Source organism: Diceros bicornis, chromosome 16, assembly GCF_020826845.1.
Source record: "Diceros bicornis minor isolate mBicDic1 chromosome 16, mDicBic1.mat.cur, whole genome shotgun sequence".
Taxonomy (NCBI): domain Eukaryota; kingdom Metazoa; phylum Chordata; class Mammalia; order Perissodactyla; family Rhinocerotidae; genus Diceros; species Diceros bicornis.
In genome coordinates, this window is record NC_080755.1 from 42,541,205 (window position 1) to 42,558,259 (window position 17,055).

Consider the following 17,055-nt stretch of genomic DNA (forward strand, 5'->3'; position numbering starts at 1 on the left):
TCTTCTCACTCTCTTTATCCTACCAATTCATCAAGATCCAGCTTAAATCCTGCAGTTTTCTTGGACCATTTGTGACAGTCACATCTCCAAACTCAATTCAAATGACCCCCTGCATGGCTTCTATTTATACTTCCTGCAGTTATAGGCTTTTTGACCTATTTAGTCTTCTCTCTCCAACCAGACTGGGAGCTCCTTAAGAAGTAGGGAAAGGTCTTACATGTCTTAGTGTTCATTCAGTAGGGAGCCTATCAAACAACTGATACTTCGATTTAAAGTAGGAGCTGAGGCTGTAGTTGAGGCAGGTAAAAATAAGGGAGAGGGCATTCTGGATCTTGGACTGGGAGAGAGGGGCAGAGGAAAAGAAGCAAGCAATGGAGGTCAGTCCCCTTTCTCACAGAACTACAGGTTCTTATGCAGAGCACAGAATTCCTGAATTTGATGTTTTACACTACTTTAAGATTCTTTTTCTTCACTGTGATCTCCATTTACTCTCAAGTCTAGACTTGGTGAATTCAACAGGGATAGCGATAGTGAACCAATCCTCTTCTCTTACTGTGCCTCCTCTTCCTTTCCTCCCGCACAACAGGACTCTGCGAGAACTCTCAGGATAGGAATGAAGGTCTGTTTCTTCCTTCAAGCTTTGACCGAGTCTCCTCACCCACTCAAAGCATCAAGAATTGGAGAGTACCCCCATGAGCAACATCAAGAAAGAAAATCCAGTCCTCAGTGAATTAAGAGAAAGAATTGCCGAGTCCAAGGCCCAACTGACTCACAGTCTCCAAATACTGGAAGTGATTAACTTTAGTTTCTAACACCCTTCATTTTGCCCAGCTGTTACAGAGGCTCAGATTGAAAGCAGACGGTGTGAGGCCATGGCTACTTGAACTACATAACAATTATTTCAACAACTACTGATGAGTCAGGGAAAGCACAACACACAGTCAGCAAGTATTGTTAGATGAATGTGTTCTAGCATTCAAAGTTGACTGAGAAGGCCCATACTGGAAACACAGCAAAAACCTTCCCTGCATCTGACCAGTGGGTCTCTTCTTTCCCTGCACAACAAAGATTCTGCTGGGGTTTCTAATGTATCTCTTAGATCAATAACAGAAACCCTGAGCTGCTGACAACAGAACATTCAAAAATAGCTCTCTCCTGTGGCCACATGTGCTGGTCTTATACTTCTAATGCACGTTCATGAGCAAAAACTGCACAAGAATTTCAGCAAAATTAATTGGCTACACCCTGGGACTCAGCGGGTAAAGTGAGTATAAACCTTAAAACCTTAAAGAAAACTCTTAAGGAAGCAATTCCTGGTCCAACTTGAACATCCACACTCCTTAATTGTCAAGTGCGTTACCCTAGGCAAGATCGTATTACCACCATCCTGGACACCCACATTCCCTTCCATTTGATGGATGTGAACAAAGACCCAAACAAGTGAAACAATCCAAGTGCAGAAAAATCATGAACCCAGCTGCAGGCATGGAAGGGAAGAATGGAGGCATCTAGGCAAGAGGATCTACGGTGTGCATCAAGCTGGAGGCTAGAAGATTCTCAAAGCTATAGAGGAGACTGAACAAGTCTTTGATAAAGAACAGTAATTTCTGATACACCTAAGTACAACTGGCTAAGAGAGGACAATGGAATGAAAAACAATCAAATATCAACGTTATCCGTGACAGGATAAGTCTTATAGAGCTGCCAGAACTTTTACCATGGTAGAAAATCACCAGAACCAAGCCACACTCACCTTCCATTTTAGAACCATCAAGAAATCATCCTCCAAAGGAAGGAAGGATAGTCATCTTCACACGAAGCAAATGAAGACTCAACTTCAGAGATTCTCCCAAGGCATGAAAGCCTCAGATCTCCCTCCACGATGCCATACACTTGACCTCCAATAGTAATACAGGGCTGTGTGCTGTAACACACTGAAACTCATTCTTCTCTCCAGATGATCTGACCTTGAACCACACTTTCACTTAGGAGGTCTGCATCAGTAAGTTACCAAGCTAAGGGATTCCTGGTCAAGCCCTGAGGCACATTAATAAAGTATGTGGTCTTTCTTAAGGCATTAGAGAGGTCAAAGGTTGCAACTATTTTAGCTCCGTAGAAATAAAATGGTTATCGATCACTCTATTTATTAAATTGCTCAGTTCTCCAATCACTGCTTATTTTGAATATGGTCATCGCACATCTATAAGGAAGCAGACTTTTTATAAACTGATCTCCACAACCAGTGATAAAACATTATAAATCAGTAAGGAAGCCTACAAAACAGCCTTCCCTCGTGGAAACTTGCATTGGGCTGAAAATTATACTCTGAAACCCACTGAAGCACAGACCACCTTCAACAGGATTCTCCTCTCACTCAAGTAGCCTAAGTAGCCTCCTCCCCAAAATGGACTTTCCTACATTTGCTGCTAGCTCCATAAGATGTTCTCTAGAGGTGGCAAGAAAGATTTTGCTCAAAGGTTCCAGCATTTTAGTGTTAACAGGAATATACATGTCCACCAAAACTTTGGTAAAACTATCTTTCCCTACATTATGCTTGAATAGTTCAAGACCATCACTGTGATGATGAATTTTGTGTGTAACCTGGCTAGGCCACAGTACCCAGACATGTGGTCAAACACTAGTCAAGATACTGCTGGTGAAGGTATTTTTTAGACGAGGTTAATATTAAGTTAGTAGACTGTGAGTAAAGCAGATTACTCTTCATAATGTGGGTGGGCCTCAACTAATCAGTTGAAGGCTCTAAGAGGAAAACAATTGATCTCCCCCAAAGAAGAGAGAATTACAACAGCCAACTGCCTTCAGACTTGAAATGCAACACCAACTCTTCTGTGGGGCTCCAGTCTGCCAGTCTACCCTAGAGACTTGGACTTGCCAAGCCTCTACAACTGCATGAGACAATTCCTTAAAATAACCTCCCTCCTCCCCAATACACACACACTCTCTCTCTCCCGCTATTGGTTCTGTTTCCCTGGAGAACACTGACAAATACAATTACCCAGCCCATGTCCTGATCAAACAGACCTATACCTATCTTTCAGAGCTAGAAAAAGAACAAAAGTGAGAAGATCTACTTAGGTGCCTAAACAGAACTCCAACTTCCAGGCTAAAAATCCAAAACCACCATGTATGACCGCTAATTTGAAATTTCTATTTCTGCCCCAAATGCTTGGCATCACAAGAAGCTGTCAAGGAATCCTGGTTCCTTCAAAAGGGAGCCTTCAGTGAGATCTGTAAAATGAATGGTCATGCTATAAAATGGACTCATTACACTGGGAGGGGAGGAAAGAGGGCCAAAAGGAAGTCAAGGAGAGATGAAATGCTAGGCACTTATTTCATTGCTTGAGAAACAAACTAAGTCTAAGGAGCCACTGCTCTCCAGGCTTAGGTTCAGGTTCACAAGAATAAGACGAAGAAATAAGGAAATGTGGCAAGAAAGGGAACCTGGGCTGGTTTTGTTTCCAAGATGTTTCCTCAATCCTAGAATCACCACTCCACCACTGAGCAAAAGCAGCGAAGGAAGGTAGACACTCCCCTTTCTGCCTCCTGGCTACCCAGGAGGACCTCTGGGCTGAGGTTATTCTTACCTGGCCATCTGCTTGTAGGCTTCTTCTGCCACAGCAAAGATGTGGGGGTCCATATCCCCCATGTTTTGGCCACTGTAGGCATAGATGACATCTTGTCCATAGATTGGCAACTGCTCATAAGGATTAATGGCAACAAGCACGATACCTGCAAACAGACAATGTAGTCAGATTCTGATAGCACGATGGCCACCTGGCATCAGTTTTTAAAGGCCCCTGTTCATACCATCAAAACTAAAAAGAATGAGAGAGTAATATAATGAGTCTTAATGAATCACTCAACCAAATCAAGACATATCTGTGTGTTTACCAGGCACTGTGCTAGGCCCTGGTGGAGAAAAGAATGACAGGCCAGGCCTCCAAATACCCCAGAGCATGGAAAAAGCACATACACACACACATGCAAAAACTGAATTCACAAAATAGGTATGTGCAAAGTGTTTCAGGATCAGAAAGAAGGGGATGCATAACTCTACCATGGGTGTTAGAGAGGCTTAAAAACCTATCTTAATTAAAATCTAGGAAAGGGATGATTAATTTTTCATTGGTGTATGGGTTATCTTAATTAAAATACAAACAATTTGTGGACAAGGAGTATGATTTACACATCTTAAGGTCAAATCTTGGCTCAGCCAATTATTAACTGTATGACTTTAGAAAATTACTTAACCTCTGAGTGCCTCAGTTTCCTGGATTGTAAAATGGGGATAATAATTGCATTTACCTGTTTATCCCGAGGATAAAATGATTAATAGAGAGAGAGAACATTTAGACCAGCACCTTGCATAGTAAGCACTGAGTGTTGGCTATTTTTTATTATCTCACATCACATTATATCATGTATTATCTTTCACTTCACTATTTGTTTTCATCTTGTCTCCCCAAGACGATACATTGCAATGATGGACTCAACAAATACATGTTGAATGAAGCATTAGAAAACCCTCTAACCTTTCAGATCTTTTATGAGGCCAAGGTAAATTGATATTTGAGAACGTGAAAGGAGAACAAAATACAAATTCAGTCTTCAAGACAAGATGGAAATTCATGCCTTTTTCTTTCACATAAGAGCATATTCTGGATCTCAAGAGAACCACTGATGGGGGTACAAAAAATATTAGCTTTTCCAGTCACTTGGGGAAGAGGAGGCAGGAAAAGAAAGGGTCATTGCCAAGGTGGGAGATCTCCTACATTGTGTTCCCTCCTGGTGTTTGAAAAGTGACATGGTCAAGAGAATGAGAAGACAAACCACAGACTGGAAGAAGTATTTGCAAAGAACATATCTGATAAAGGACTATTAGCCAAAATATACAAAGAACTCTTAAAACTCAACAATAAGGAAATGAACCACCCAATTAAAAAATGGGCAAAAGACTTAAATGGACACCTCACCAAAGACGACAGACAGATGGCAAATGAACATCTGAAAAGATGCTCCACGTCATCTATCATTAGGGAAATGCAAATTAACACACCAATGAGATACCACTACACACCTATCAGAATGGCCAAAATCCAGAACACTGCCAACACCAAATGCTGGCAAGGATATGGAGCAACGGAAACTCTCCTTCATTGCTGCTGGGAATGCAAAATGGTACAGCCACTTTGGCAATTTCTTACAAAACTAAACATACTCTTACCATATGATCCAGCATTCACACTCCTTGGTATTTATCCAAAGCAGTTGAAAACATCCACACAAAAACCTGCACACGGGTGTTTATAGCAGCTTTAGTCACAACTGCCAAAACTTAGAAAAACTAAGATGTCCTTCAGTAGGTGAATGGATAAATAAACTGATACATCTAGAAAATGGAATATTGGTGTTATAAAGAAATGATTTATCAAAATATGAATAGACACAGAGGAACCTTAAATGCATATTACTAAGTGGAAGAAGCCAATCTGAAAAGGCTACGTACTGTGATTCCAACCATATGACACTCTACAAAAGGCAAAATTATGGAGACAGTATAAAAGATCGGTGGTTGCCAGGGGCAAGTGGGGAGAGAGGGATGAATAGGCAGAGCACAGATGACTTTCAGGGCTCTGAAACTACTGTTATGATATCATAATGGTGGATACATGTCATTACACATTTGTCCAAACCCATAGAATGTGCACCACCAAAAGTGAACCTTAATGTAAACTATGGACTTTGGGTGACACTGAGGAGTCATTATGGGCTCATCAATCATAACAAATGTACCATTCTTGAGCAGAATGTTGATAGTGGGGGAGGCTGTGCTCGTGCGGGGGATTGGGGTGTATGGGAAATCTCTCTACCCTCCACTCAATTTTGCTGTGAACCTAAAATTGCTTTAAAAAGTAAAGTCTATTTAAGAGGGAAAAAAAATACCAAAGAGAGAGAGAGAGACAGGAAAACTGAAATGTAATAAACCAGATTATTCCAAGTAAAGGCGAAAGGGAAAAGGCAGGAAAAAGACTCCTAACAAGTCCTCTTGAGACACGAGTCTGCCTGAAAAGACAACGTGGACTGAAAAATCAGGCCCAGAACTCTGATAAGTTCCACTTAACAAAGCTAATGACTTGGAAAACTCTCATAAAAACAGCCTCACATGTTCTACTGGTTAGTAGAGTTTCATAAAACCCTAATACTCACATAGCATTTAATTCAAATTCTGATATTATACTCTGAGGTCACACATTTCCCTAAAATGTTTCAGCCCCCTCCAGAGCAGAAACGAGAGTGTTTCTTGATGACGTAGAATTCTGTGCTCCATCAGTCACCCCGAGCAGCTGATGCTGGAGGAGCCACGGTGCACTGGGATAAATATGTACACACACCAGGACCTCTCTTAGAGGGGATGACTTCAAAAAGTGAAGCTGATGGTCATTCATCCCTTCCTCCTTTGGGAGATTTTTAAAAAATCTTGTTGGGAAAAAAAAAAACTTATTGAAGGCTCTGATAATTGATGGTTTCTTTCAAATAAAACTCCCTCTAGCAGTTGGAGTGAAGGAGCTTTTAGGAAACTACTTGCCAAGCACTGAAGTCACCATGCTCTTCGCGACTCCCGGAATCTGGCAGAAGAGCTCACCCTAACTTAGTAGCCAACCGATCAATTCCAAACCAAAGTGGAACATCACAGGGAGAAGAACCCCAACCTGAGGCCTCACTGCTGATCACAGACAAGACCAAGGCTCTGATACACAACCGGACAGCCCCCACAAAGGAGCCCTCGGCCTGACTTCTCCCTCAACCAGATCCTAAAATGGTTTGCCCTTCAAATAGTTTATCGGGTTCTTGTTTTCACCATACCACTTAGCAATACTCTAAAAAAAAAAAAAGAAACCAAAATTTGGAATGTGAGAAATTGAGAAATTTCAAGACAACTAATATGAGAGAATTTCAGGACTTCGTGTTTAAAGCATTTATATCATGGTTTCTGTTCATGAATTCGACAAATATTCATCATGCACCATGTTTGTACATGGGCAAGTGAGAGAGTCAGAGAGAAAGGCAGCTCGTTCCCAAGCAGAAAACAAAACTGTGCCAGGTATACACTGACAGGAGCGTGCTCAGTGGTGAGAGCCGACACCCGAGCTAGGACACGGGATGTATTTACTGCTCTCCTACTGACTCCAGCACTGTGCCTAAGCCAGTCAGGCCGCATAATGTGGCCTATTTCTTCCCTGGTTGAGCTGTAATTATCACCAATCATCCCAGAGATGTAGGGCAGCCTTATTAAGTCACATTCACTGACTGCACACCTTTCAAGGGTCTCAGATGAGAGGTACTTAAAAACGAGAGTGAAAGCAGGATTCTTAACCAGTGGAGCTTAACACATAAAGTCTAAAGATTGTAAGCACTTTCAAACAATGTAGCCAGTAGATGCTCCCCACTTACCACAGTAAGTGTAGATGTGGTTTGACTCCAGGAAACGGACCTTTAAATTATGCAAAACTGCAGGCTCATGTAGATAGCTAAGGGCAGTTAGGTCATTTTCTCCCACCAGGATATCCGGATTCCGCAAGAATGGCAGCTGGTTGCTTTGGACATCAACGGGGTATTGCAGAATCTAAAGAAATACAAGTAACAGACACAAAAAGGCAGAGTTATGAGTCATTTAGCCTGTATTCAATGTCCTGTCTTGTTGGCTAGGATTACTATCCTAACATGATCATAAGTGACGAAGATAAATACCTTGTTCTAAGGAAAGGCAAATTGAATAAAATACCTGTGCTGCCATAAGAGACTAGCACAGGTGGAAAATTCGCTGATAAGATAATCTCAGTATGTCAAGGTAAAAGACATGAGAAGTTCAGGAAGCACAACTAGATTTAATAAAGTGCCCTACTGCTTCTCAATGAGAAAAATACTTACTTAGACTAATTAAATACTTAGTCTTTAATTCCAGTAGCGATAGGGGTACTGCTCTTTTCCCCATCTAAGAAACCTTCCTTGATGGGCCCCATTCAATGCGGGTGTTTCTTTACTCTCCCACCAACCAACACACTCACTTTTTACTTGGATGATCTTGAAACTAATGAACTACCCTCCATAAGTGCTCTCAAGTTGCACATATATTTTTTCACAACCTAAATGCAAGCTACTCAAGGGCAATAATTTTACTTTGACCTAAAGTCCACTAAGAGCTTGAGATATATATGTGTAATTAGGGAGTATGATTATACATCTTAAGGTCAAATCTCAAACACAAGGTATTATCCTTATATCCTTAGCATAGCACTTGGACTATATAAGTACTCAAAAATGTTTATTGACAGGATACACGTATGACTGACATGTATGACATACACATATACGTGTAATTTATAAAAAGATGGTACGGGACCAGCCCCGTGGCTTAGCAGTTAAGTGCGCACATTCCGCTACTGGTGGCCCAGGTTCGGATCCTGATCCCGGATGTGCACCGATGCACCGCTTCTCTGGCCACGCTGAAGCGGCGGCCCACATACAGCAACTAGAAGGATGTGCAACTATGACATACAACTATCTACTGGGGCTTTGGGGAGAAAAAGGGGGAAAAAAAAAAAAAAGGAGGAGGATTGGCAATAGATGTTAGCTCAGGGTCGGTCTTCCTCAGCAAAAAGAGGAGGATTGGCACGGATGTTAGCTCAGGGCTAATCTTCCTCACAAAAAAATAAATAAATAAATAAAATAAAAAGATGGTAGTGGTGTTTTTTAACATTTAAACAGGAAGAACTTGGCTGCAGCTTACCATATTTTATCTGACTGTTAAGTTTTTTATGATGTTCTTAAGAATTATCTGAGAGCTTGTAAAAACAGTTTTCCAAACACAATTTATGTTTCAGGAGCTCTGGGTGGAGCCCAGGAATCCGAAATTTTAAAACCATTCCCAAGTAGTTCTGATATAGGCAGCCCATGGATCATAACTTAAGAATTATCATTCTACACAAGGCTTTCAGGAAATTTTATGGACACAGCCTCAATTCACCGGGATAACAGTCAATTTTTAAGAGAATGTAAATATCAATGCCCTCACTTGTCCCACTTTCAGAGGAACCTGTACTGCCAGATCTTAAGGTATATTATTAAAGCCAGCAATCAAAGTACTGTGGTAATAGTGGTAAAATAGGTAGATAAATGAAATGTAATAGCAGTTCCAGAAATAAATGCAAGCAAATATGGAAAACTTGTTCATGATAATGTTAAAATTACAAATAAATGGTTAAAAGGAACTTTTCAAATAATAGTGGTAGATACACTAGCAACCATTTAGGAAAAATATTAGACCTGTGTTCGACTCTCACTCCCTCACACCAAAATAAATTTTGGATGGAACAAACATGAGAATTGAAACAAGAAAAAACAAAACCACTAAGAAAATATGGGCAAATATTTGTAAAAATTTTGGAAGGAAACACTTTTAAAGGACGATGCAAAAGCCAGAACAACGTAGGAAAGTGTTCATTAATTTGACTATACTACAGAATCTTAAACCCATCATAAAACCACCATATGCAGAGTAAAATGGCAAAAGGAGACAGTGATTCTGCATTATATAACAGAAATAATAATCTTAATATCCAAAGAATTAAGAAATCAAAAAGAAAACCAACATCCCAATAGAAAATTGTGCACACAGTACAAGTCACAAAACAAGAACTACAAATGAACATACGAAAAAATATTCAACTTGACCATAAACCAAAGAGATGCAAATAAAAGATTATTAGCACTAATATCTCAGTTAGAATCTGAGAAGACTAGGAAGGGTGTGCACAAACAGGTCCACTGCTTGTGAGTTCAGATTGATTTAACCTTTCTAGAGGGCAGCTGGTAACACCCAGTCAGAATTCTTCACGAATATACTCTTCCTTAGCCTTAGGAGACAATCTTACAAATGAGCAAAGATATCGACTCACCGAAGCTATAAATATGAAAGTAAAACATGATGTAGACCCATATTTACGGTCAGGCAGCTACCCACAGCATTCTGCTGAATCTAAGAAAAGGCATGTTACAGAATGAAATCTATAACAGGAACCCATTTATTTAAAACTGTATATTCAAGTCTGTCTGGAATAACATCCCCACAAAATATCAATGGTTATCTATGTTAGTGAGATTTTCTTCTTTGTACGGTTTCCGGTTGTTGGTTTTTCTTTTTATATATTAATCAAGGCTCTTTTCTTTCTGTGAAAAGCTCTTTTTATATCAAACTTTCTCCACACAGGAGACCAGCAGACAACTGACTATCATGAAGAAGATGCAGACAAAATTTCCAAAAGGTGGGAAACAAGGGAAATGCAGTGTTGACAGCTGATTTTTATTTCACTAAATTCTAACAGTTGATAGCCCCCCTTATCCCCAGCTGAATTAGCAGTATAACTGAGACTCTAACCAGACCTCCCTCCGGAGCCTTTCTGAAGACCTCCCAATGGAGAAGTCCCTCCCTGCCAGGAGCATCTCCCACCTGGCTCTCCACCTCACCTCGGTAAGCAGCACAGCCAACAGCCAATTGCAGAACCACAGAGCTCCCCTAGCCAACCCCTCATTTTTCAGATTAGAAAGCTGGGACCTGAGCCCAGCTCAGGTCTTTAAACCCTGAGGCAGAAGCGCTGGCATTCCATCTATTCTCAAATGAATCTCCCCTCAAAAGCCCCCAAGCACAAGGAGGGAAATGCATATGCAATTTTGTGAAAACACGGTCCACAAATAAGCCAGTGGTACTGGTTACAGTAAAATTGATAAGGAATAAAAATGCCCAGAGCAGCAGAAAAGAGGTAGGAGCTGCAAGGTCAGCATTCAAAGCCACAGACTTCTTGGTGTGAGCACATCCTGAGGGAAGGAGAGAATAACAGGCTTAAGAACAGATTTTTTTTTCTTTAACGGGAATTTGATTCTAACACTGCTGCTAGTGTCAAACATTTACAGCTAACATGGTTTTATTTGAAATCTAAGTGTTTATGAGGTGATCAGGGACCATGAACTTTCTGGCTCAGAAGACTTCACTACATAATCACCCGCCTTTGGAGATGAAGAAGAGGCTGAATGTTAACAGCCATCACAAAATTAACACTCAGTCATCCACCTGGAATGGACCTTGGCCTCCCCCTTGAGACCAGGAACAGATGAAGGCCTCCAATTGGTGTCCACCTAGCATATAGGACTAGGCAACACTTGAGACTATAGAGGGAGGAACAGGGTAGGGGGTTGGTCTATACCTGCACTCTCCAATAGAGGAGCATACGTGGCTATTTGAATTCAAGTTAAATACAATTAAAACTTCACTTTCCCAGTCACACTAGCCAGATTTCACGGGCCCAATAATCACATGTAACCAGTGATTACCACACTGGACAATACAGATAGAGAACATTCTACTGTAGGACAATGTTCTACTGGAGAGCATTCGTCTAGATTGCTCTAAACTCTGTAGGTCTATGATTTTAATAATACTTTGTAGGTGATCAAAAAATATTAGCTGAATAGAACATCTGGTTTATTCATGACCTCTCCCTTGCCTCAATTTGTGTCCATGTACATGGAACTACAGCAAGAGAATATAATAAAAACCTCTTTGAATAACAACTCCCAACACAAAGATTTGGAGCTAGTAATAAGCATATATGGTAGATAAAGAAAGCCAACTTCTTTCTCCTACTTTATCTGCCCATAGAACCAGAAGATCTAGAGAAAAATAAGCTAGTAAAAATAGGGTTACCAGCTGGCAAGGGGTTGATGTTGACCCTCAGGAGCCACACATGTCATACTCTAGTGGAAATGGCACCCAACTAGGACTTAAACCCTGTATTCAAGTCCTGGCCATCAACTAAAGCAGTGGCTCTCAACTTCTCCTGTACCTTGGAATCCCATAGGGAGCTTTAAAAAAAAGAGTCTGCTGTCCCGCACCCAAATTCTGATTTCAGTAGTCTGGCTGCCACCTGGGCTTTCTAATGTGCAGCCAAAGTTGAGAACCACTGAACTCAACTGCTATGGGGCCTTGAGCTCATCACCTCACTTCCATGGACCACAGTTGCCCTAACTGTAAGATGAGAGGACTGGTCCCAATAATCTTTAAGGGCCCTTCCAACTTTATTGGCCTAAAATATTTGGCTTAGGTCAGTGCATATAGGGATGTTCTCTTTTGTGAAATTAGGAAAGCTGTCCTGCAGAGAAAACAAAGTGAAGGAAACTCTATTCCCAGATAACAGGTGACCTTAAAGCTTAAACCACTTATACCCACTGTAGCAGTAAGTGTGGCTCTCGGTGCATTTAATACAGGTTAAAAGGCTGTTTTACATTATGTCCTAAATAAGTACAAAAAGTGCAAATATTTATTGCATCAGTGTTCTGCTGTGTCTTATTCTGTAATAGTTCTGTGTAAAGTCTTATCTCCATCTTCTCCAGTCCCCAAAAAGATCGTGCTTCTTAAAGAGAACCTTCTTATTCTTCCTGTCCTACAACTTAGCACAGATCTAAGCTCAGAGCAGGTACTTAAATACTTGAAAAATACAATACTCTGTGAATCATGTAAACTTTCTAGTTGGGAAGGATCAGTTAGCTTATGAGGAAGTAACAAACTAACCCTGAAATCTCAGTGACTTAATACCACAAAGGTTTCTCTCTCACTCGTGATAGGTGCCCACGGCTGGCTGGTACGGAAGCTCAGCTCCACAGGTCACTCCCACATCAACACATTGCTCCCACAGCCACCATGCAGAGGAAGAGAAGAGCATGGCCAACTACCCCCAGCTCTTCCATGCTTCTGCCTGGAAGTGATACCATCAACTCTACCTAGAACTCTCCGGATGAAAGTAACCACAGGGTCCCACCTAACCGCACGGGGGCTGAGAACCACGGTGGAACATTCAGATATCATCTCTGCCATGGTAAGTGTTCCTGCTTTGGAAGTCAGCATGAAACTCAGAGGTAGTTGCCCAAGGGTGTTTCAAAGAGAGTGTGGGGTGAGGGGAGTGGAGAGAGAGGGCATGGTGGGGTAGAGTCAAGTATCCCACTGTGTTTCTAATAGACTTCTAAAGATTCTTGGCCTGGAACTTGTCATATTCTAAGCCCTATGTTTGTATATGTAGTACACTCATTATAAGTTAGACTGCATGCTCCACAAAGGTACAGAGGCGCCATTTTCACTGCTGTATAACCAGACCCCGGCACATAATAATTGTTCAATAATTGTTTTTAATGAATGACTAATGAATGAATGGTGATGCAAGTAATTAAAAGGCCATAAATGAAAACATTGAATTAGAAACAAAATTACAGCAGCATAAAAATACGGAGTCAAGGTTAATCTTTTTATTTCAATTTATTGCAGGGAACACAGCTTACAGATTCTGCTAGACTCATGGAGTCCCAGTTTAGTGTTTAACTTGGTGTCTTTCAGCAATGGGCTTATTAAACCCTCTATGGGCTTATTAAACCAGGGTTTCTCAACAATGGCACTGTTTTCATTTAGGACTGGATAATTCTTTCCTTTCAGGGGGTGCGGGGGGAATGGCAGAGGAGGCTGCCCTGTGCATTACAGGGTGCTTAGCAGCATTCCTGCCCTCTACTCACTAGATGCCGGTAGCAAACCTCCCTCCTCAGTCATGACAACCAAAAATGTATCCAGACATTGCCAAATGTCCCTAATGGGGCAAAATCAATGCTTCACCCATCCCTAAACAGAAGCAGCCAGGCAAAATGTCCTAACCGATGGAAAAGATCATGAATACAGCAGGGGAACAGACTGATGAAAATAAGTAGACCGAGATCCATCTGGAGATGGATGGTGGTGATGGTTGCACAATAATGTGAAGGTACTTAATGCCACTGAACTGTATACTTAAAAATGGTGAAGATGGTAAATTTTATGTCGTGTGTATTTTACAATAAAAAATATTTTTAATAAAAAAATAAAAACCCACTTTAGATAACTGATTGCATTAGTAACAATATTACCAATAGATGGATATTTATACACAATGTTATTTTATAACTTTAAGGAAACATTTTTTTTGCATCCATACAATATAAACATGATAAATATTATCTTTTCACATTATTCTTGCCATCCAATCAACAAAATGTAATACTGTTTCAATCATGGATTATTGAGCAATTGAGAGCAAAACATAGATAAAAATTGGATGACCCATAAATCAATATTAAAATAAATAAGAACAGAACTAACCAGTAAAACAAAAAGAAAAAAGAAGTAATCAAACTCACCTGCACTAAGAAGCCTAACTGGTACCAGACGAGTATTACCAGATACTCTTAGCTCCGGTTTGGCCAGATGTAGACACAGCTGGCTCTTAAGCTGCACTGAGTTTACAAGAGCTCTGTAGGTGTTCTCAAGGTGTATGGGTCTAAGCACACCAACGTGCAAGGACAACAGTCCTAGTTCTTCTGTGAGCCTGTTGCTTCTTGACATGAAGACACGTGTTTGCTATCTCCTCGTTATAATATCTTGATATGTTTGGTACCATCCTTACACCTGAGCAAGAGGGGCTCTTCCCTGGACCTGGCATCTTAAAGGGCTCCAACATCACAAATGCAAAATATATGCTTATTAAAGAACACATGGGATCAGAGTTCAGGGCTGACACAGTGAGATCTGCAACTCTCAACACACATTCTTGTGACTAACGACTTGAGGCCCCAGGAAATGCTTCTGCACACCTCTTGCCCCACATCCACGAAATAAGACATCTGTGTCCAGGTGCCTCAAAGGTTTTCAGGCTGTAACATTGCTAATGTCAGAGACAGACACTACTTTGGAGTGTGGGGAGGAACTGGGCAGCAAAGATGCTTAGATAAAAGGAGACAAATTAGCATGTTAATCCTTCCTTTCAAATAGCAGAAATGTACAGAAAATTCCTACATACTGAAATACCATTTCCCAGTTAGGCTAAATGTCCAAGTCCTCACTTCTCCACATGTTCTCATGTGGTTCCAGAGGTGCTCAAAAATTAGTACAGTGTTTGCAATCATTTTAACAGGACAGATGAGGAACACTTGGCAATACTGAACAATTCACATGACTCTTAAATTTGTTTATATGACAGTAAATGCATAACATACCTAAAGCAAGATAGTGGTTCTTTACATGTGCAACTAGATGGAGACTGAACAGTAGAGTTGCAGATACTTTATTCTTTTTATTTTTTATCTTTTTTGCTGAGGAAGATTCACCCTGAGATAACATCGATGCCAATCTTCCTCTGCTTTGTATGTGGGCCACTGCCACAGTATGGCTGATGAGTGGTGTAGGTCTGCACCTGGGATCCAAACCCATGAACCCGGGCCGCTGAAGCAGAGCACGTGAACTTAACCACTAGGCCACGGGGCCGACCCTCAGGCACTTTATTTTTAATGTATTAAATGCTTTAATTTTCAAAAACTAGAAATGTCATATTTACTTAAATAATTTTGATAAAATATGCTTTTAATATTTAAACAGATGTATGCTCACATCTATACTCTCTTCCTGGCCCCACAAATGTTAGAGGGCTTGGATATGCTGAGACACAGGTAGCATACGTTACTCTTTTCAAAGCTCACATGTTCCTGTCTTCCTCCCACCCACAAACACTAAGTCAGGGCCTTGCACACAGGGAGTACTCACCATCAAGGTGGCTGCTGGACACTGCATACAAGCTCTGGGGTGGAAGAGAGAATTTAAATACAAAACCATGGAAACGGGGAGAGTTTTCCCTGCCACCAGAGGGCAGGAGTCGAGCAGTTGGTAAGGAGATGGGGGCAGGAGAGAGAAGGCCTGCCAGACAGAGTTCCACTCCAGGCAAAGAATGAGGAAGCTGCATTTATCACCAAGGTGTGGAGACACTGAGATGCTTGATCCAGCTTAAAAACAGCACTGTGCTAAGGGTTGGCACATCTAGATACCTTGCACCCATCACAGCTATGGGGAGAAACAGAAGACACTATTCTTTCCCCCCCAAGAACTTTCTTATCTTCTCATTGGCTTAAATATAAAACAACTTACCATAGTGATAACTGAAACAAGCCAGACACAAAAGGACAAAGATTGTATGATTCCACTTCTGAGAGGTACCTAGAGTAATCAAACTCAGAGACAGAAAGTAGAACAGAAATTACCAGGGGCTGCAGGGGAAGAGAGAATGGGGAGTTATTGTTCAATGGGTGTAGAGTTTCAGTCACAGAAGATGAAAAAGTTCTGGAGATGGATGGTGGCGATGGTTGCACAACAATGTGGAAGCACTTTATGCCTCTGAACTGTGCACTTAAAAATGGTTAACATGGTAAATGTTATGTTTTGTATATTTTACCATGATAAAAATAAATAAATAGGGCTGGCCCAATGGCGCAAGTGGTTAAGTGCACGCGCTCCGCTGTGGTGGCCCGGGGTTCGCCGGTTCAGATCCCGGGCGTGTACCGATGCACCACTTGTCAAGCCATGCTGTGGCCGTGTCCCATATGAAGTAAAGGAAGATGGGCATGGATGTTAGCCCAGGGCCCGTCTTCCTCAGCAAAAAAAAAAAAAAAAAAAAAAGAGAGGAGGATCAGCAGATGTTAGCTCAGGGCAGATCTTCACTAAATAAATAAATAAATAAATAAGCAAGTAACAGAAAAGAAACATCTTAGAGGAACACTGAGGAGCTTGACTACCTTGAACAAAGAGTACAGGTTAGCAATAAGGTAGAAGCCAGAGGTTAAGAACATTATTGTTGTTCTAGAAAAGAACTAATTTATTTTCATCCTTTGCCACTACAGTTAAACCTACACTATTGGACTTCTGAAGGAGGAGTAGAGGGGTAGGGGAAAGAGACTGCCAGGTGGATTTTCCAGCTAGCCTGGTATATCAAGGATGGTTTCAGCTACAGAGGAGACTCTCTTCAAGCATTCAGAGCCCAGCCATCTAACTTCTGTTCTCCCGCCTCTGGTCCACAGCTTGGCTGAGTCGCTCCTAATGACAGCTCAGAGCCAGCAGTGGACAGACCACAACCCAGGAGAGAC

General features: G+C 41.2%; 1 protein-coding gene across 2 annotated transcripts in view; it reads right to left on the reverse strand.

The window, feature by feature from the left end:
- MYO5B (myosin VB) overlaps nucleotides 1-17,055 on the reverse strand; it is a 338,131-nt gene that overhangs the window by 186,530 nt on the left and 134,546 nt on the right. For both annotated transcript variants that reach the window (XM_058557083.1, XM_058557084.1), the window contains exons 3-4: nucleotides 7,474-7,645; nucleotides 3,606-3,750 (exon numbers count right to left, since the gene is read on the reverse strand). In XM_058557083.1, the coding sequence (XP_058413066.1) occupies nucleotides 3,606-3,750; nucleotides 7,474-7,645 (317 nt within the window). The remainder of the gene's footprint in view (nucleotides 1-3,605; nucleotides 3,751-7,473; nucleotides 7,646-17,055) is intronic.